This window comes from Cajanus cajan, chromosome 1 (assembly GCF_000230855.2).
Source record: "Cajanus cajan strain Asha chromosome 1, NIPB_CcT2T_4, whole genome shotgun sequence".
NCBI classification, from domain to species: domain Eukaryota; kingdom Viridiplantae; phylum Streptophyta; class Magnoliopsida; order Fabales; family Fabaceae; genus Cajanus; species Cajanus cajan.
This window is the reverse complement of record NC_138517.1, coordinates 1,506,692-1,527,831: the sequence shown is the minus strand read 5'-3', so window position 1 is coordinate 1,527,831 and position 21,140 is coordinate 1,506,692. Positions and strand designations below refer to the sequence as shown.

Genomic DNA, 21,140 nt, shown 5'->3' with positions numbered 1-21,140 from the left:
TCATATATCCACCAAATAAATCCAATAATAAAAAAGTTGTAATTTTTCTTTCTCCTTTATTCCCAGATTCCTTTTCTCTGCCCTCTCCCTCTCTCACTCACAGACAGACACCCTCCAACCACCGCCAACTCCTTCTTCAACTTCAAACACAAACCCTTACACACTCTCTCTCTCTCTCTCTCTCTTTCTCTAAATTTTCTCTCTTTCTTTAATTCTTCCTCTGGCCCACACCACGCCACCTATCTATCTTCAAAGTCAAGCAAGAATAACAGATTACAGACACAAAGGGCCAAACAAACACAAACACTTTCTCTGACACCCAAGCAGAGAAACCAAAACCCAAACCCCACTTCACGCGCCCCAAAAAAGTTTCAAACTTGCCCCACCCCACATCAAAACCGTTCCGATTCCTCATCTGGGTCGTCACCAATGTCCGCCAAGAGGCACCAGAACGCGATGCCGGTGCACCCGATCGAGGACCTTCCGTCGCCGTTCGGAGACCCGGCTCCGAATTTCGCCCCATCGGAGCTCCGGGAGACGGCGTACGAGATCCTCGTCGGGGCCTGCCGGAGTTCGGGGCCGAAGCCGCTCACTTTCATTTCGCAGTCGGAGAGGGGGGATCGGGACAGGGCGCCGGCGGCGGCGCCGTCGCTGCACCGGTCGCTGACTTCGACGGCGGCGAGCAAGGTGAAGAAGGCTCTTGGGCTGAAAACGACGTCGTCGAAGGGTAGCAAGCGCGCGGCGACGACGGGGGAGTTGGTGAGAGTGCAGATGAGGATTTCAGAGCAGAGTGATACCAGAATTAGAAGAGCATTTCTCAGAATAGCTGCAGGCCAGGTTTTAATTTTTTTATTTATTTTGGACTTTACTTACTTAATTACCAAATTTGGAGTTTAGTTTATAAATTTTTTATACAGTCCTTGGTCCCATTGAGGCTAGACTCTACTCACTTCTCTTAAGTAAGGTTTCAGTTTTGAATTTTATAGATAGAAAAAATGTGATTAGAGGGGAGAATTCATTTAAAGTGGTTAATCAGTTTCTCGTAAAGATCAGTCAATATTAACATCTATAAATATTTTGTACCAATAATATCATTATAAAAATTAGAGTTGAATGACTTGAGTGGTTATTGAAGAAGTTTCCATACATGGAGTTAGTTGTGACTGAATGACTTGTGACAGTCTCATTTTAAAATTTAAGGAGTTGTTAGAAGTTGGAAATTTGGAATTTTCTTTTACTAGCAGTGAGAAATGGGTGGAGTGTTTAATTTTAAGCTTTCAAATTTTAAGGTTGGGGTGTTTAATTTGGACTCGTCAGTTGATTTTTGCTTTGCTTGTCTTGCGGTTGAAGTTTTATGCAGTTTTATCTCGTTCTGGTTTTTCAAATGAGTGACGATTTGTTTGACTTGTTTTGACTGACGGAGTGTGTTGGAATTGAGTTGAATGTTCTGCTTGAGTTTTAACCCCGGATGACTAATTACTCTTTGCTTTTGATTTTGTGCTAAAATTGATGACAAAAGATTGACCACCGGTTGTTACTCATGATGGGTGGCAAAAACCAGTGATCAATCTTTTTTTACTTTTGTTTATAACTTGTTTGGTGACCATCAAGTGGGATATATTTCCTACTTCTAGAAAAGGGTTAATTTCACTTCATCCCTTTATATACAAACATGTGGATCAAAATGTAAAGTTTCAACATGTGCATTATGGTTCCTTACATGTGTTTAATCACAATCATAAGTTACTAGGTCTTTGTTCATGAAATAGCTTGGAAGACGCATGGAGTCAGTGGTTCTTCCACTAGAGTTGATACAACTGTTCAGGAGCTTAGATTTTCCAAGCCAACAAGAGTATGAGGCTTGGTTGAGGAGAAACTTGAAGGTTCTTGAAGCTGGACTCCTCTTGTATCCTCGCCTTCCGTTGGATAAGGCAGACACTTCTGCACAGAGCCTCCGGCGCATAATCCGTGGAGCACTTGACAAACCCATGGATGTTGGTAAAAACGGTGAATCAATGCAAACCCTCCGGAGTGTAGTTATATCTCTTGCTTGCAGATCATCTGATGGGTCTATTTCTGAGACGTGCCATTGGGCTGATGGTTTACCACTGAACCTTTGGATCTACCAAACTCTTTTAGAAGCTTGTTTTGATATTCATGCAGAAACTTCTGTGATAGAAGAGGTTGATGAGGTCTTAGAGCTCATTAAAAAGACCTGGGTTATGCTTGGAATTAACGAGACACTGCATAATATTTGTTTCTCGTGGGTCTTATTTCATCGGTATGTTGTCACTGGTCAAGTGGAGAATGATCTGCTTTTTGCATCCAGTAATCTATTGGAAGAAGTTGGGAAAGATACTGGGGGTTCGAAAGATCCTTTCTACACAAAAATTTTGAGAAACACATTGAGTTTGATACTAAGTTGGGCAGAGAAAAGGCTCCTTGCATACCATGATGCTTTCCATAATGGTAATATTGAATCAATGGAAAGTGTAGTTTCTCTTGCAGTATTATCAGCAAAGATATTAGAAGATATCTCTCATGTGAACAATCGGCAGAAGAAAGAAGCTGATGTTGACTACTCTAGAGTTGATAATTATATTAGATCATCTTTGCGTGCTGTTTTTGTTCAGGCAAGTTCTGTCATTTAAGCTCCCTAAATATGAATACTCTCTTTCAGATGGTAGACATGATAAATCATGACATATTTGTATGTTATACTTTTGATACCACTGACTGAAATAGGATAAATTATGACATATTTCTAAAAATACTTCTGCTCAAGTTTTCCTTATGTTTACAAAGTTGGTATTAGTTCTTTTTATGCATTGCAGGAGCTTACCACTTCTGTAATGTACAAGGATAAATTATAAGCTAAAACTCTTTGTTTTATGTCTCAGCATTCTCCAATTGGGTTTTCAATTTTATGTTACTTTATTTTACAAAGCTAATTGCCTAATGTGGTGCCATTAGTATGACCTAACTCTTTTTAATCTCCTTTAAGGCAGAAATTGGAGAAACTGGACCCCAGCAAGCATCCATCTAGAAAACAGAATAAAGCCTTTCCTATTCTGTCTGTCCTTGCACGAGATATTATTGAATTGGCTATTAATGAGAAAGCAATATTTAGTCCCAAACTGAAGAGATGGCATCCTCTTGCTGCTGGTGTTGCCGTTGCCACCCTTCATGTCTGTTATGGAAACGAGTTGAAGAAGTATGTTAAGGGTATTAACGAGTTGACACCCGATGCTATAGACGTGCTGATAGCCGCTGACAAATTGGAGAAAGATCTGGTGCAGATAGCAGTGGAAGATTCTGTTGACAGTGAAGATGGTGGAAAATCCATTATAAGGGAGATGCAACCTTATGAAGCTGAAGCTGTGATTGCTAGTTTGGTTAAGTCATGGGTAAATATCCGAGTAGATAGATTGGGGGAATGGGTTGACAGAAATGTTCGACAAGAGGTATGCCAATTTTTTATGCTCTTAAGCTAATCAAGTTAACATGGTATTTATTTTTCTTTTTATCGAGCAAAATGTTTCTCGTTCCATTTAATTTTTAAGATATTGTTGTTGGTAAGTTTAAAAGTTATAATATAATTTTTAACTTCTCCATTGCATCTCACAGGTATGGAATCCACGGGCAAATAAAGAGGGTTTTGCTCCTTCTGCTGTTGAAGTTCTACGAATCATAGATGACACTCTGGAGGCTTTCTTTCTGTTGCCTATACCCATGCATGCAGATTTGCTTCCTGAACTGATGGCCGGTCTTGACAAATCTCTCCAACAGTACATTTTGAAAGCCAAATCGGGCTGCGGTATATATTTACAGCATAACATTTGTTTAAGGGTCTGTTTGAATAAATTTTTCTAGAAGCACTTATAGGAGGAAAAAATAAGAAGAAAAAATTAAATGTTTCTTCAAAAGGTAAAATTAACTTATGCATAAGTTAATTTGAATAAACTCTTATTTTTCCAAAAAATTACAAACAAACTTAGCATAAGTTAATTTTAACTTGTGGAAAAGTTTATTTCATTTTTCATTCGTTTGTTTTCCTCTCAAGAGTTCTTTTGGAGAAGTTTATCTAAATGAACTCTTACCAAGGGGAGTTATTCAATCATTGTGTGACCTGGATTTCCCTAGGGGAGTATTTCAATCATTGTGTGACCAGGATTTCCCTTTCTTTCTTTCTTTCTTTCTTTTTTTTATCTGCAGGGAGCCGGAGTAGCTTCATCCCAACTTTGCCTGCATTGACCCGGTGTTCAACAAGATCAAAATTTAATGGTGTATTTAGGAAAAAAGAAAAGGCACAAGTAAATCAGAGGAGGAAAGCCCATGTTGGAACCACAAACGAAGACAGCTCATTTGATGTAACCCAGATGTGTGTTTGCATCAATACTATGCAGCGCATTCGTATGGAGTTAGGGGTTTTGGAGAAGAGGATAGTTGCCAATCTCAGCAGTTCTAAATCCTCTAATGGAGACATAGCAAATGGGGTGAGCTTGAAGTTCAAGCTTTCTGCATCTGCTGCTGTGGAAGGCATCCATCAACTCTGTGAGTGTGTCGCATACAAAATCGTTTTCCATGATCTATGTCATGTTCTTTGGGATGGCCTATATGTTGGAGAAGTTGCATCAGCCAGGATTGAGCCTTTTCTTCAGGAGCTTGAGAAATACTTGGAGATCGTATCTTCTACAGTGCATGATAAAGTTAGAACACGTGTGATTGTTGAAGTAATGCAGGCTTCTTTTGAAGGGTTCCTGTTGGTTTTGTTAGGTGGAGGTCCATCACGTGCTTTCTCTCTGCAAGATTCTGTTACCATAGAGGAAGATTTCAAGTTTCTGACTGGCTTGTTCTGGTCCAATGGAGATGGATTGCCTATTGAGTTGATAGAAAAGCATTCCACCACTGTCAGAGGTGTACTTCCCTTGTTTGGTGCTGATAGTGAGCACATAATTCAGCAATTTAGTCAACTTACTATGGAAATGTATGGTCCTACAGCTAAATCCCGGCTTCCATTGCCTCCAACAGCGGATCAATGGAGCCCAACAGAGCCAAATACACTTTTGCGAGTTTTGTGTAATAGGAATGATGAAGCAGCTGCTAAGTTCCTTAAGAAGAATTACAACTTGCCTACGAAGGTCTAACATTGACAAGTAACCACTCTGATATGCCACGCCTTCCCACCCAATATAAATTGTTTGTTCGTTCCTTTTTGTGTTGTGAAACCCTGGCCTTGTTTTGAGGACGTGATCGAGGCAAAGGTGGCACGGTATGCATTACACTCTTACTGATTAACTATAGGAAATATGGTGCTTTATCGTCAATAATGCTCAAAGTATGCAATGTACAGGTGTGATTCTTTGGTTTGCTAATTTGTTGGCTTATTTTCAGATCGTGTCAAAATGCGATTACTGATAGCACGGTAATACAGAGATGTATTTATATCGGTTATTTGTTTTATAATTTGAAAATGACTGGTCTATTTATTTGTGCGGCTATGTAATTTTCCCCCACAAAAACTACTTGGTTCTTCACCTTTATCTTGTAAATGAAATAAAATTCTTCGTGCTTTCCTTAATCTTGGAGGCTGAGCTGTATTGAATAAGCCATTAAAGACTAAACAATTTATTCAATTAACGTGAGGAATCCAATTACGTATGTAGGAAAGGTGACAACTAAATGAATGTGTTTTCAATTACCCAAAAATCCTGCTTTAAATTACCATTAATATTTCCTCACAAGTCGACAGAAAATTGACGAGGCGGCATGGCGCCATGCCAAGGCATAATGGACTAAGCCTAGATATACGATCAAACAAGGCATTTTAAAAGGGAAAGTACTTACTAGGACAGTAACGGTATCGTTTATCATGAGAAAAAACAGTATTATATTATTTTTTATTTTTAACCCTTATGATATATGCCGTGAACATGGTCAGAAAAATATTAAGAAATACTATCCGACGGGCATTTCATCCTAATAACGAGATCTTAAACATTCAGTCAAAATATCTTTAGCTTCAAAATTTTCGTTTGATCATTAAATACTCGAGTGTAGCTAATAATGCCGGCAAAATCTTTCATGGCAATTGCATTAGTTGTATACACGTATACATGAAACGCACACTAAGAAATAAACTCACCTAAAAGAAATGAAAACCTAACTAAAAGGGGTTCCTTTTTAGTCCTTTTCTTTTCGAGGTGGTTTTTGAGCTTGCTTTCTGCAAAACATGGAAAAAAAGTGACCAGTCATGGCTAGCTTAAGTAACCTGCGATCAAATATTAAGAAGAAATCAAAGGCACATAAAACAACAATCATATACGTACCGATTTTGATTTCTTAATCTTTCCACGAATCCTGTTCTTTTGTGTTTTCAACTTGTATATCCGAACCATCCAATGGTGAGTTGTGAACACCTGAATGCGTTAAAAGCCACGACTACCATCATCAGTAAGACCATAGATACTGCGCTTTTAAAGTATTGGTAAAGGGGTCGAAAATAGAAATTTTACTTTAGGGTAAGAACTAAGAACACACCCCCACCGTATTTATAAATGCAACCCCATTGTGATTTAAATAATATAAAAAAAATCTATTTATCAATTCCTAAACTTTTTTTTAATCCATCGGAATTAAGTGGTTGGCAAGGATGCTAATTTTAAATTCTCCTATTATTTTTTCACACCGAATGTCCAACTTACTAGATGGAAAGAAGTATTAAGTGCTTTTTATATTTCCATATTAAATGTATTTACTTTTTCATTTGAATTTCCAAGCATTAAGAGGATTAATAAGAACATATTACAAGATAATATAATATTACGCTTTTCCTTATTAACAAAAATTGTACGGAAAAAACTATTTACTAATCCAATAAATGGAAACTAAATAAACTTCAAGTATAGAAAGGCTAAAATTTTAAAGCCAGTAAAAGCTTATATTCCAAATCTAAAGTTTGAGTACTCTTTCTTTTCTCCCTGATTTGAGAGACCAAATCATTAATTTGAGTTATGGGATGCAAAGAGAGTATTGGCAAATCAAGTACAAACCAAAGTAGTGTACAAAAGAAGAAAATATGGATGGGTAAAGATCCGAAGGAAACTTATAAGCATGAGACAATGCAATCAAATTGATATGTTTAGAGAGAAAAATATCGACTACTAAAGGTAAACTAAAATGTACTATTCAAAATTTCAAATGGTAAATTTTAATAGTATATCAAGTCATCAATAATAAAGTATGCGATAAAGTGAGCATTGGCATATGATGGTAGACTAGTACAGAGCAACCCAGAATAAACATCTAAACACATACACATGCTAACAACCAACAAATGTTAGCCATTTTAAACGAGTTATATTTTTTCAAACAAAAAAAAAAGTTATTTAAGGAAACTGTACAGTACTGGTTATAGCAAATACCATGGTTAGTTCATCATGCATGCACCAAAATTAATTCGAGGATCATAATAGATGAAATACACAGCAAGAAAATTTCCGGACAATTATTTAACACTGGAAATAGTTTCAATAGAAACAATCTGACCTCCTCGAAATGTGTAAGTTTAAAATATTTCTTTCCGATCTCTGTCCGCCTCACTCTGTCAAAAGCTTTACCATCTGTCTCCACAAATCTGGAGCAAAAGCAGGATAAGGGAGTTAGGTAGCAGAACAGTTGAAAACAGAAATTTTCAAACTAATTTTACAGAAAAGCTGACCTGTAATATGAAAGTTTATACATGAGGCAGTTTAGCATGGTTGGTGTGGCCATGGAATCAATCCGATATTGACCATCCCTCTTTTGAAATTTGAAAGAAAAAAGGGGTATTAACACTCCTCAAAAGTTTAATATTATTGAAGGCTAGAGTATGATCTGTTTTCCACATTAAAATATCAAGAGCATGATAAAATATTTAACAACCCATGTTACTCATTTAACTTACTAAATAATCTGGTTCCTTTATGTGAGGGAATACACCCCCTCCAATGCGAACCATCCACAGGAACTTATTGATGTCATCACTGGGATAGCCGACGAGTCCTGTTAATAATTATAGAATCAAATCAGAACGAGGTGACTTGAGATAATCCCAATAAAGAGAAAGAAGCAGACCTCCAAAGACAACAAGAACATATTTGACATCCAATGAGTGGAAAATTTCCCAAGCTGCCTTCTCTGGAGATGACATGGCAGTGCCAACAGTAGCAATATGTGTGTTATTCCAGGTATTATTGTCAACAATGACAGTTCGGTTAGCCATAGCAGTTGTTTGGTACCCATAGTCCCACCAAGATGCCACCTACAAGGAATTTTATGAGCGTCAATACCTCAACATTCACAATGTGTTTTAACTTTTAACCAGCACTTATTTTCTCTTCAATTGGGGTAAAGAATGATCAAGTAGAAACATTTAGGGAGAAGACAATTAAGGAATTTAAGGCCGTAAAATATACAAGTTAGAAACATTTATGTACTCAAGTGGTTAGTTAAATCAATATTTTGTTAGTGTATTATAAAAAATTTGAAAATTATTAAATCAATATGCCTACTTCAGAGCTTTCTTCTAAGGAGTTTATTAATTATAATTTTCACAAAATCCATATAGACAGTATGAATCATTAAGAAACTTGTCACGAAATTTCCAATGATTGAGAAAAAATGGAAAAGGAACCAACACGTTCAGGGGACCAAATAACTTGCAAGGAATAGACTATGCCCCAAGTTAATTTATAAAATACTTAAATCACCTCAAGTCTCAATCGAATTTCACTTTCCATAACATCAAACTAGTGAATATCGTCAAGTTTCATTACCAGCAGCCTCAATGGCCAACTGTCTCTATCTAAGGAAACATCATCTGTCATATCGTCCATTTAAATTTATAATGCAGAAAATTGATTTATGTTTCAAACATAATGTAAATTTCAGGAATTAGCACAAAACACAGGAAATCATGCAAGCTAACCATCATCTATCATATTTTGTACATTTAAATTTTGTCATGCAAAAAATTGATTTCATTTCGAAACATGATGTAAATTACAGGAATTAGAACAAAACACAGAAAATCATGCAAGCTAACCATCACCATTTATTCCAAGTCTTTTTCAGAGAGAATATCGGTAATAATTAGCTTCAATTCTGAACTTGTAAGAGAAAAAGGAAAAGATAATTAATGTTGGCAGGGTTATCAACATGCGTAAAGACATGCACTTCAGCAGTAAAATTACCAAATCCCATAGAGCTTACTTTATCATCTATTTCTGTATTATGACTCAGCCAAGCATAAGCCTCTCTAAAATCATCAAAAACGTGAAGTCCATCATGTGAATGTGATGTTAGAACAATAGAAGGGGCTGAATAAGCTTCTGCTGCTGCCCATACACTGTGAACCTGCATGAGCAATCAAGATAGTCAGGAACTTAATTATAACAAACACAATAGCATGAAAGGGCATTATTGTTCATAAAGAAAATGAGGGAAAAAAAAAGAGTCTAACAGTAAACACCATTCTTCTAATTGAGATTTAACCAGCAGAACACGTCAACTTTTAAGTAGAAAGAGACTAGAGATACATTTAAAACAGAAAGTTATAAAATTATATTAACAAAAAATATTAGTTAAATAAAAAGGAAGAAATAAATGGTAAACTCCAAGTGGACAACACCAAAAAGCTTGTATCAAATGAATAATCTACCTTAAAAACCAAGGAAACTTCAAATGAATGATATCATGCTTAGGAAATTACCACATAGAAGGCACCTAGCAACACAAGCAAGATAATAGCAATGATGGATGTTTCCAGAGGTAAAACCAAAAGCCTTTTCTTAGTTTGTGACTTGCTAACAGGCTTTTCCACAGGTTCCTTTTCCTTCTTCCTGCTCTTCTTTGAGGTCCGTTCCTTTGATGTGTCCTCGCTTTTATCAGTCTTCACTGAATCATTTGGCACTACACTTTCAGAACTGGCTTCCCCTGCCTTGATTGTCAAGAGCACAATTTGAACAAAGCAAACTCATAAAATGACCAAAACAGCATGAAGTAATACCAAAACAAGTGATGATTAAAACAAATGCTTACATCAACATTAGAATGATCCGATAGGCTGGGCAACTGCAACTTTATAGATCTTGTGAAAACATCAAAAGCCTGAGAAAGAGCAATCCCAGACAAGATACATGCTGCTGGAGCAAGTACAAGCATCAAGCGAACCTGATATTCAGCAAGATTTTGTGCTCAATAATATAATAAAAATGCAATTGGAAGAAAAACCACCTCCATTATTATTCTTACCATGACTCCAGAAAAGTATACAGATGTAACAATATAAAGTACCACAAAAGAGCTTGCATCAGATAGCGGAGAAAAGCATGCCTACAATAGGTAAGCACCTCCATAATTTAGTTTATATAGAATACAACAAGATAAAACAAATAATTAAAAAAAAAAAAAAACTCACAATAATGCCAGCTGGAACCAGGAATGCCAAGACATTGATGTCCATAAAGTATGAAGGCCATGTAGGTGGCTGGTGCTCACTAACACTAGCAATGATCGGTATATACTTGCTTGCATAAGTACTGTCACACAAGAAACAAATTAATTACTACTACTTAGGGTTGGAGCCAAATCATAAAATAAATACATTTTGCAAAATGACAAAGAAAGGTAAATTTAAAGGACACTTGTTTGGGCTATATTAGGTAACTTCCATAGTTATTATGAAATTGAATGACCAACAAACAATCTCCTTAATCAGAAAATATCATTTTAGGTGGAAAAAAATATTTTAATAAATTTTTTAAGAACTTGAATGATATTTAAGATTGTAAACACAGCACTTACGGATCTAGCAGACTTAAACTTCTTCCACTCCATCCCTTTGTTGGGCTTGAAGCTACCAATGCTACGAGTACTGCCACCATTGCACAACACACTGCCCTGCAAAATAAACAAGAAAAGCACAGGTACTAGTTTAACATCCACCTGCAATGTTTTGAATAGTCAAAAAAGCCAAGCAAAGGGACACCCACAGGCCAGCAGAAACAACTAGTGCCATAGCTACTTTAAACATTTTTGGGGAAAGAATTCCTTTAATATAGTACACAAGAGCTACTACATGGATGATAACGAAAACCTGCACAAGAAAAATTGGGTAAACTTCAATTAAGCTAAAATGTGAGTGAGATATAAAGAGAAGGAAAGAAGAAAAATACACACAAAATGATTGTATATGCTTAATTGAGTTGAATAGATTAGTGACAAATTAGTATATAATCAGTGCTTAATAATGATTGAGTAGACTTGGAAAATAAATAGAATTTATATAATAATTAGATTAGAAGATTACATTTAAAAGCTTGCATGAGATTTGCAGACAATCTGAATTATAATGTTAACAAGATAGTGGAAATAATTATATTATAATATACCCCATATATAAAAGACAGCATAAATTATTAAGGATTAGGAATGGCTTTAAAGATTTGTTCGTGTGGAAATGAAATTAACTTAACTATACTTTAATGAAAAGACATTGCATCCATTTACACATTGGTCATGTTACATGTCTACAAATTCATTGTGTTTCAACTTGATGGGTCATCATTGTGCAACACATGTCATCCCTATTATACTTGTTTTTCTTAATTTTCTACCGCTGCCATACACTTTGAAGGTTCAACAAATTCAACTCCCGTCTTGATGTAGTAAGGAGTTCAAGGTTCAATTCTTGTTTGAGTTCTGTTTTGATAAGTTATTTTTTTTCCACAAAAAATATTAATAGAAGGCAAAGTAAACCATAGGATTCAAGTTGAGTGAAAAAGAAATGGAGAAATGCTACCGGCATAGTTTTTGTGCCACTCAAATTCAAACGAAACTTTTATCAACATCCACAAATTCAGCAATGCTTTATGACACTAAATATTGAGTGGTGAAATTACAACAGGAGCACTAGCTTAGTGTTGCAAAGATAAAACTGTTGTGATAGATGAATGGGTATACTAGACAAGATGAGGAATGAATTTAAAGTTGGAGTACCACCCATTTAACGTTGGAGAGTCACAAGTGAAGTTGTTCATGTAACCTTTATGAAATTTTGTTTAACAGAGCATGGTAACCCTAACTAAAGAAAAAACTTCTCTTGTTGTATTAAAAGTAGTCACAACCAAGGATTATTTACTAAACAAAGTGTTTATAATTTATGTCTGTACGATGATCTTTCATAAAAACATTTGTACTTTTCAGTTATCCCAACAAAGTTAACAGCTTCCATGTTCATAATCCGATTTTAAGAATACTGACTTGCTAAAGGGTTATTTATACTCTTTGTTGAGATATTAACACTTAATTTCTCCCTCCATATAATCAAAGAAAAACAAAGAATATTTGGTTAACTATTCAATTGAAAATAAAGCATTCACAAGGTATGCAATAAAAATCTTAGGCTAAAACATGCTCTTGGTCAATTATCTTCTTTAAGGCAGAGTTCAACTTAATAATCCAAAGGCTAGGGGAGAACTCACTAGAAATGATGCAAAATGCTCCGAAGTCATTACAGCATTAAACCCAACCACTGGTACCAAGGAAGCCAACAGGGTGCCCAATACAACCTGCATTAAGAAAATCATAATGTGAACCAGGAACAAGATAAGATGATGTTGAGATAAGTTCCAAATATACAATCCACATCAAGACCTAAAATACCTCTGACATGTAATTTTAAACAAAAATGTGATGAAGTCACATAAAGTAGTAAATGTGACATCAAATGAATGACCCATTCTCTAATCTAGTAAAATGCAGAGATTATGCATAAATAAATTCTGCATCTACATGTTGAAACTTACGAGTTAAACCTTTTTGTACAGCATTATATCAATCTGTTAAACCTTAAACTTAAAGCCAACCTCACCTAGTGAGATTAGGCTTTTGTTGTTGTTTGTTGTTGTTAAACCTTACCCAAACTCCCTCAGGACGCTCATATTATCCAAATTACAGATTACTATATCAAGCCCAAGTAATGTACTATCTGCATTGCAATTTTCCAATTGAAAAAGGAAAATGTACTTGATTAAACTCTAATATAACTGTGTCTGAAACAGATACTTACAAGAGGTGCATATGCAATATACAGTCGAGAAGAATAGCGACCAGTTACTATGCACAAGAGTACATGCATCGGAATAAGATTAATGATAAAAGTGTACCCTCCCCATGAGCAAACCTGAAAGATAAGAAACGAAGATGACATAAATAAGAGGGGGCAGGAGCAAGGGCAAAGAAAATCAAGATAAATAACATGGCATAAAAAGCTTACCATATAAAAGTATGCTATGGAATTCAAAGTGGCATAAAAGAGGGACCCTGTATTAAGCGTCTACATGACATGTAAATCAAGTTAGAAACTTATATTAAAAATAATGCAAACATTAGGGGCTGTTTACGTTAAGGAAACAATTTCTATTTTTTATTTTTTATTTTCACTGTTATTTACAAATTCAATTTGTTGCTTGTTTTCGAAGATTTGTACATGAAACTGTGAAAACAACTTGATAGGTCTCAACTGGATATTAAGAGAGAATTTGAGAATAACGAAAGATTGTAGTATTATTGTTCTTGAGTTCTTGCTGTCAACACAACAGAAAGAAAGAATACAATGAATCAGGCAATTCGAGAGTGCCTATCTCTCCCAAAATACAATACTTCTTCCCCCTCCTTCTTCTCCCTTATTCCCTCCTATTTATACAATTTAACAGTCCCTACCTGACTGTCATCAGTTAGTTACAAAATTAACTAACTGTCCCCCTTTTCCCTCCTAACGTAGACCTGTTTAACCACAGGTCTCCTATCAATACTCCCCCCTCTAGCAATCACCTTGTCCTCAAGGTGGAATTGTGGAAATGCAATCTGCATCTGGGTTGCTGTCTCCCACGAGTTTTCACCTTGGAAGGAAAAGTTTGAGCTTTGAAAATCGCAGGAGGATCCCTTCCATACGCAGCCTTGAATGGGGTCATACCCGAAGACTGATTATAATGAGTGTTAAAACAAAATTCTGCCCAAGCTAACCATCTAGGCCATTGCTTGGGTTTATCCCCTACAAAACACCTCAAGTAATCCTCCAAACACCTATTCACCACTTCTGTCTGTCCATCTGACTGGGGGTGATATGCAGAAGAATATTTCAATTTCGTACCTGCTGATTTAAACAACTCCGACCAAAACTGACTCAAAAACAATCTGTCCCTGTCCGTTACAATGGATTCCGGAAATCCATGTAGTCTCACCACTTCCTGAATGAACACTTGAGCCACCTCTTGTGCCGAAAAAGGGTGTGATAGGGGTAAAAAATGAGCGTACTTGGACAATCTGTCTACCACCACCAAAATGGTATCCTTGCCTAAAGCTCTTGGGAGTCCACCAATGAAATCCATGGATACGTCAGTCCATATTTGTGTCGGAATCGGTAATGGTTGCAGCAATCCCCCTGGCGCTAACGTCTGATACTTATTAATTTGGCAAACGTGGCATTCAGTTACGAATTTGGCAATATCCTTCTTCATTCCCTTCCAGAAAAATGCAGCCGATACTCTCTTGAAAGTCCTGAAGACTCCAGCATGCCCCCCCATCGCTGAAGCATGGAACTCCTGGATCATAAGAGGAATCCTGCTCGAATGTCGGGGTAAAACCAATTTGCCTTTGAAGAATAATTTTCCCTCCTTCAATTCATACCCTTTTTCCGTATCCGGGTCTGTGACCAATTTCTGTATTAGTGCTTGCATTTCAGCATCCCCCAAGAATTCTTCTTCCCATTTCCGCCACTCCTCCATTTCCACTCTTGATATGGCAGCATACATCATCTGCCTTGAGAGCCCATCAGCCGCCTTATTCTCATAACCTGGTTTGTATTGGATTTCGAAATCAAATCCCAATAACTTGGTCGTCCACTTGTGATGCTCTTCTCCCAATAACCTCTGCTCTGTAAGAAACTTGAGGCTCCTCTGATCAGTCTTTATAGTGAACTTCCTTCCCATCAAATAATGCCTCCATTTCTGAACTGCCACCACAATCGCCATCAGTTCCCTTTCATAAACTGACTTGCTCTGGGCCTTTTCAGAAAGTGCCTTGCTCATGAAGGCTAAAGGTCTGCCCTCTTGAAGCAGCACTGCCCCAATCCCTTTGCTGGACGCATCTGACTCCACCACAAACTGTTTGAAAAAATTTGGTATGGCCAGAATTGGTAATTCGACCATGGCCTATTTTAGTGCATCGAAAGCCTTGGTGGCTTCCCCACTCCAAACGAATGCTTCCTTTTTTAACAATTCAGTCAGTGGTCGAGAAATCACCCCATAGCCACGAACAAATCGCCTATAATATCCGGTCAGACCCAGAAACCCCCTCAAACCTTTAAGACTCGTAGGTTGAGGCCACTTAAGCATGGCTTCTACTTTGGAAGGGTCAGCTGCCACCCCCTTGACCGAAATAACATGACCCAAATACTCCATTTGAGGCCTTGCAAACTCACACTTCTTCCCATTAACCATCAACACATTTTCCTTTAGCAAATTCAGCACTTGCCTTAAGTGGTATTGATGCTCTTCCAAATTCCTACTATACACCAATATATCATCGAAAAATACTAAAACAAACTTTCTCAAAAATGGCCTCAATACTTCGTTCATCAGCCCTTGGAACGTTGAGGGTGCATTAGTAAGGCCGAAAGGCATTACCAAGTATTCATAGTGCCCTTCATGCGTTCTAAAAGCCGTCTTGTGAATATCCTCCTCTCTCATCCGAATTTGGTGATATCCCGATTTCAAATCCAATTTGGAAAATATAGTGGCCCCAGTTAGTTCATCCAACAACTCATCAATAACTGGAATTGGAAATTTATCTGGGACGGTTACCTTATTTAGCACCCTGTAATCTACACAAAACCTCCAACTCTCATCCTTCTTTTTAACCAAAATTATGGGACTAGCATAAGGGCTGATGCTAGGTCGGATAATTCCGGTTCTCAGCATATCCTGCACCAATTTTTCAATCTCATTTTTTTGATAATATGGATACCTATATGGCCTGAGGTTAGGGATCTCCGCCCCCTCCTTCAAATTGATCGCATGGTCTTGCCTTCTTGACGGGGGTAGTCCCTGGGGTTCCCTGAAAACCTCCTCAAACTCCTCCAAGAGTTTCTGAATACTGTCCGGAATGGCTCTCATCTTCTCCCCTGACTCCGTTTCTGCCACACAACATTCCACCCAATAGATTTCGTCCTCCTCCTTCAGTTGCTTGAGGGTGCCTTTCAAGGGTGCTTCCAACACACTCAAAGAAGAGTCCCCCTTGATTAGATAGACCCCTCCTCCCACTCTAACCCTTAAGGTTAATTTATCAAAATTAGCCTTAATTTCTCCCAGCCCCCTCAACCATTCCATTCCTAAAATCACGTCAACCCCATCCAAAGCGAACAGATAGAAATTCTGCCTCAACGGAACCCCTTGTAACTCCATTTCCAACCCTGAGCACATGCCCTGCGCCTTCACACTGTGCCCATCCCCTACCTTCACCCAATACGGTTCAGTTCTCTCCACCTCCAGCCCCAATTTCCTTACCACTGAATCAGCAATAAAGTTGTGGGAAGCCCCACAATCCACCAAAACCAAAACTGAATTATCACCTATCTCCCCCCAGCATTTAAAAGAATGTTTTGAAGTCATTCCCACCATGCTCCGAAAATCTAATGTTGTGGTGGATGGTTTACCACTCCATTGGATTTCCTCCTCTTCATCTTCCACTACCACGCCTTCTTCTAACAGCATTATTCGAATTTGCTTATTTTTGCACACATGTCCCGGTGAATACTTCTCTTCACATCGGAAGCAAATCCCTCTTCTCCTCCTGTCTTGGTACTCCGCATCTGTCATGCGCCGCCAATTTGTTTTTCCTTCTTCCTTCGTCACCGTAGGTTCCTCTTGCTTCCTCTTCTCTTCATCCCTCCGGCTGCCATAAATGTTCTTGCTCCATCCCCCTCTATTATTAGTGGCAGACGATCCACCCCCTTCCTTCCTGAGAATAGAATTTCGGGACTCTATCAATAGGGCCAAATCCATAATTTCTTCTAATGAATTGAGTTGATGCAACCTCAATTCCCCTTTAATCTCCTCCTTGAGACCATTCAAGAAAATCCCCTTCAAATAATTGGTATCCCCGATCCGGAGAGGCCTAGAATTTGCCTCGAATTTCTCCCTGTAATCAGCCACACTCCCTTCTTGCTTAAGGCCCAACAATACCTCATACGGGTTTTGTACCATCTCTGGCTGAAACCGTCTCAACAAGGCCCCTTTGAGACCCACCCACGCAGAATTTGGATTTCTGCCTTCCCACCATTGAAACCACGTCAACGCCTTCCCCTGCATCGCCACCATCGCAACCTCCACTTTTTCGTCCTCCAATACCCCCTTCAATCGGAAATATCTCTCCATCTGCCCAACCCATCCTAACACGTCCTCCCCCTGGAACAGCGGCAGTTCCAGGTTTCGCCACATCCACCCTTTCTTTTCCGCTCTTGGGTCCCCATGAATTTCGTCCCCTTCGCGGCCGTTGCTTCCCATGGTTACTCTCATCTCCTTCAACTGCTCCAACATCTCGCGCATAGCCCCCTCGATGTTACGCCGCCATTCACTTTCCTCAGCCGCGCGCTTCTGTATGTCTTGCAATCCCTTTTCCACCTGTTCCAACCTAAAATCCATTTTCTTTTCCATCTTTGATCGCCTCTGTTTCGTACCTGCTTTGATACCAGTTGATAGGTCTCAACTGGATATTAAGAGAGAATTTGAGAATAACGAAAGATTGTAGTATTATTGTTCTTGAGTTCTTGCTATCAACACAAGAGAAAGAAAGAATACAATGAATCAGGCAATTCGAGAGTGCCTATCTCTCCCAAAATACAATACTTCTTCCCCCTCCTTCTTCTCCCTTATTCCCTCCTATTTATACAATTTAACAGTCCCTACCTGACTGTCATCAGTTAGTTACAAAATTAACTAACTGTCCCCCTTTTCCCTCCTAACGTAGACCTGTTTAACCACAGGTCTCCTATCACAACTCTTATTTGTATTATGTTCCACAAATCTTTGAAAACAAGGTGACAATTTTGCAGCTAAAAGTGAAAGAAGAAAATGAAAACAAAAGTAAACAGACCCTTAGTGATTTCTATCTACAGAGGCTACTGAATTGATAGTTCATACTTCATACAGAATATTCAAATTGCACATTATGGACAATAATAATAGTGCATTCTAATAATAGTATGAAAATTTAGAGAAGCCAATGTTATAATACAAGGCCATTCAATATAAGGTTCAGTTGCTTGCTTTTGCAGATCACCTTAATATAGAGATAGAAGGTGAAGATCAAAGCAAATATAGCAACAGCTTCATTGTCGTAGCTACCAGCCACTGATCGGGATATATACGAGGGGACCTGCATACACAACATAATTCAGGAAAAATTATATGTTAGAGGGTCAACAGGGACCAGCAACCAAAACATAATAGAAGAGAGTAACTATTACCAACAGTCATTATTGGTTTACAAATATATGTATAAACACACATGGTAATTATTCAACCAGCATCCATTACTTTTCCTACAAATTGATTTGTTAATCATTCAAATATAGAATGTTGAGTGGCTAAGGCAATAATTTTGATCATTAGGAAAGTTGGAAGACAATCTCATTAAGTCACAAAGCATGTTGAGAAATTCACCATAGCCAGAAGAACTGCTGCTGTCAAGCCAGCCCCTGTACCCTTAACCTCCTACAATAGGAAGCAGCTGTAGCAAATTAGGAAGCACATAAACAACAGAAAAAATATGCAAGGTGCAATTCTGGCATGGACAAACCTTTGTCAAAAGATAAGTTGCCCATGAAGCAAAGGCTGAGAATATAGGTGCAGTAAACACACAGACAGTTTCAACTGAAAGAGGTATGTTTAGGGAATTCAGCATCCTGAAACCAGAAAGGAATGATCAAAAAATATCAACCACCATAGATAAACTTTGAAACAATTGCTTGCATGGATAGTTAGTATTAGTATATCATGAGAGAAAAAAGCATATGACAACTAACATATACTGCATTTCAAATGCCTACCACCATAAGGTGCCTGCCGTCAATGTCAAACCAGGATAGACAGTCCCTCCAATTACACGACCAAGGGGATACCTTCAAATGGAAAGATAACACAGACATTATATCCAGAAACTTTTAGCAACCTGATTAAACTACGTATGTATAGAGGAAAACCTGTTTCAACCTAAACACCATTAACTTACCAAGTTCGGTCATCAAACCAGTTCCAGAAATCATATATCCCATTCTTTGTCAAAAACTGAAACCAACAAATACGTGTCATCTTTTGCGAATTTTTATGGCAATGAGATTAATAGAGTAAAATTCAACAAATGTTACAGCCATGAAGAAATTCCAATTTTCTGTAGTCATTAACTAGCTTGAGAGACTCCTCAGTCATCCCAATAGAATGTAGTAATAGATGCAAAATAGTTCCATTCCATATAGTGCTCACCTGAGTGACTCTGTAGTTGAAATAAGGATCAAATTCGTGAATAACACTCTCATACTTTATAACCTGTAAACAAAGCATAAAAAATGTGAAGGAGTGCAAGAACAACTGTGCCGAAAAAGTGGAAACAGATAAGCTACTAGAGTGCTGGAAAAAAACAGAAGACCGTTATCATCTGAAAGTAATATTCAGAAACATATAAGTCCATAAAGAAATACAAGAATTTTAGTTATATCTATTCAGTTCACAGAAATGACTACACTACACCATATCACCATTTTTATGAAAACTATTTCAACAAAATATGAGTGTGCTCACGCACTCATGCTTCTGGAACCATAACCAAAGAACAAAAAATCTAACGAAATACAATTATTATACAAATTACAATTTATAGTTTCAACCAACAGTTAGGCTTCAATTTATAATCTAATCTAATATAATTTAATCTAATTTAAATACTATAACCTCAAATTCATTTCAAATGCATGCACATTGGAAATGACATCACAAATTACAAACAACATCTTATCCTACATTGCATTTCACCATTTCAGTCTAAGTATCACTCTTACACCACTGGTGCAAACGTTTTTCTAATCGTTGACTTATCCGTCGAACGAACGAACACGCCTCGGTCAAGTCGCGTATAAAAAACAAAACCTAAACAGCTACCTCTAAGTCACTGAGATTCCGCTACCGTGAACGGGAAAAACTTAGAACACTAACATATCACAAGTTACGCTCGACGATTGTTACATACGCGACGAAAGTCGCGTAACGGTTAAATTGAACCGCGGAATTAAGAAGCTAATAATCGCATAGAAAAAACGAAAGCGAGGAACATAAACGAGGCTTAGGAAACCAGATCTGCGGAAGAGAAAGGAATGAGGAAATGCTTACGGAGAAGAGACGGATCGAGAAGGCGAGAACGCCGATCAGGAGAAGGATGAAGAACGCGAGGACGTTTCCGAAGGCATGCCTGATGGAGGTGCCGGTGTGAGCATCGGAGGCCGCCATTGACGGCCAAATTGAGCTGAGAGAAAGAGAGAGAGAGACAGAGAGAGTTTCGGAGTCGCGGAGTGTGACTCACTGGGGTTTATATCTGTGGAAGTCGTTGCTGGAGCCGAGGGAGAAGACTAGGCTGTGTTTGCTTGCGGAATGGGAAATTACCGTATTGGGTCTGGGTTTTTGTTTCAATTTTTTACTGATGACGTGGCGAAGTTTTGTTGGGCTTGCGACGAGTTTTTGCCACTCTGGGTTATGTGATTGGACGTGGACTCTCTTCTCAAGTCTTCGGTTCGGACATGGCTGGTTTTTCATTTTTTGTTGCAATAACAAAGTTTAGGTCTGCGACCCGATTCGAAATTTTCTACCAAGTTTATACAAAAAATGTCATTTTTAAAGTTAACACTTTTTTATTTTTTTATTTTTTTAAAAGATTCATTATATCCTTTAATTTTTAAATTTTAGTTAATATTATTCTTTAACACCATTGATTATTTTCATTTTAAACATTTTTTAAAATTTTCTTTTATTAATTTAAATATAAAATTTATC

The 21,140-nt window shown here is 37.7% G+C and overlaps 2 protein-coding genes across 3 annotated transcripts; one reads left to right on the top strand and one right to left on the bottom strand.

Moving 5' to 3' along the window:
• LOC109788664 (protein unc-13 homolog) lies at positions 1-5,581 on the top strand. Of its 2 annotated transcripts, none has more exons than XM_020347440.3 (5): positions 1-837; positions 1,770-2,633; positions 3,009-3,464; positions 3,628-3,817; positions 4,216-5,581. In XM_020347440.3, exons 1-5 carry the CDS (start codon positions 430-432, stop codon positions 5,145-5,147), a joined length of 2,850 nt encoding a protein of 949 aa, XP_020203029.1. In that variant the 5' UTR covers positions 1-429; the 3' UTR covers positions 5,148-5,581. The 2 variants fall into 2 exon arrangements, with proteins under 2 accessions (XP_020203029.1, XP_020203030.1); XM_020347441.3 differs by having other exon boundaries at positions 700-837; positions 1,751-2,633.
• STT3A (staurosporin and temperature sensitive 3-like A) lies at positions 3,006-20,726 on the bottom strand. The gene is made up of 23 exons (XM_083072318.1): positions 20,484-20,726; positions 19,584-19,646; positions 19,333-19,388; positions 19,151-19,222; positions 18,901-19,006; positions 18,765-18,815; positions 18,382-18,477; positions 13,319-13,378; positions 13,112-13,225; positions 12,525-12,611; positions 11,034-11,137; positions 10,846-10,941; positions 10,460-10,580; positions 10,294-10,374; positions 10,081-10,212; positions 9,752-9,979; positions 9,253-9,396; positions 8,116-8,302; positions 7,946-8,043; positions 7,721-7,800; positions 7,549-7,636; positions 6,330-6,419; positions 3,006-6,223 (listed from the first exon to the last, which is right to left on the bottom strand). The coding sequence occupies exons 1-23, from the start codon at positions 20,598-20,600 to the stop codon at positions 6,167-6,169; spliced, it is 2,328 nt and encodes a 775-aa protein (XP_082928444.1). The 5' UTR covers positions 20,601-20,726; the 3' UTR covers positions 3,006-6,166.
• Positions 20,727-21,140: the final 414 nt, after the last annotated feature.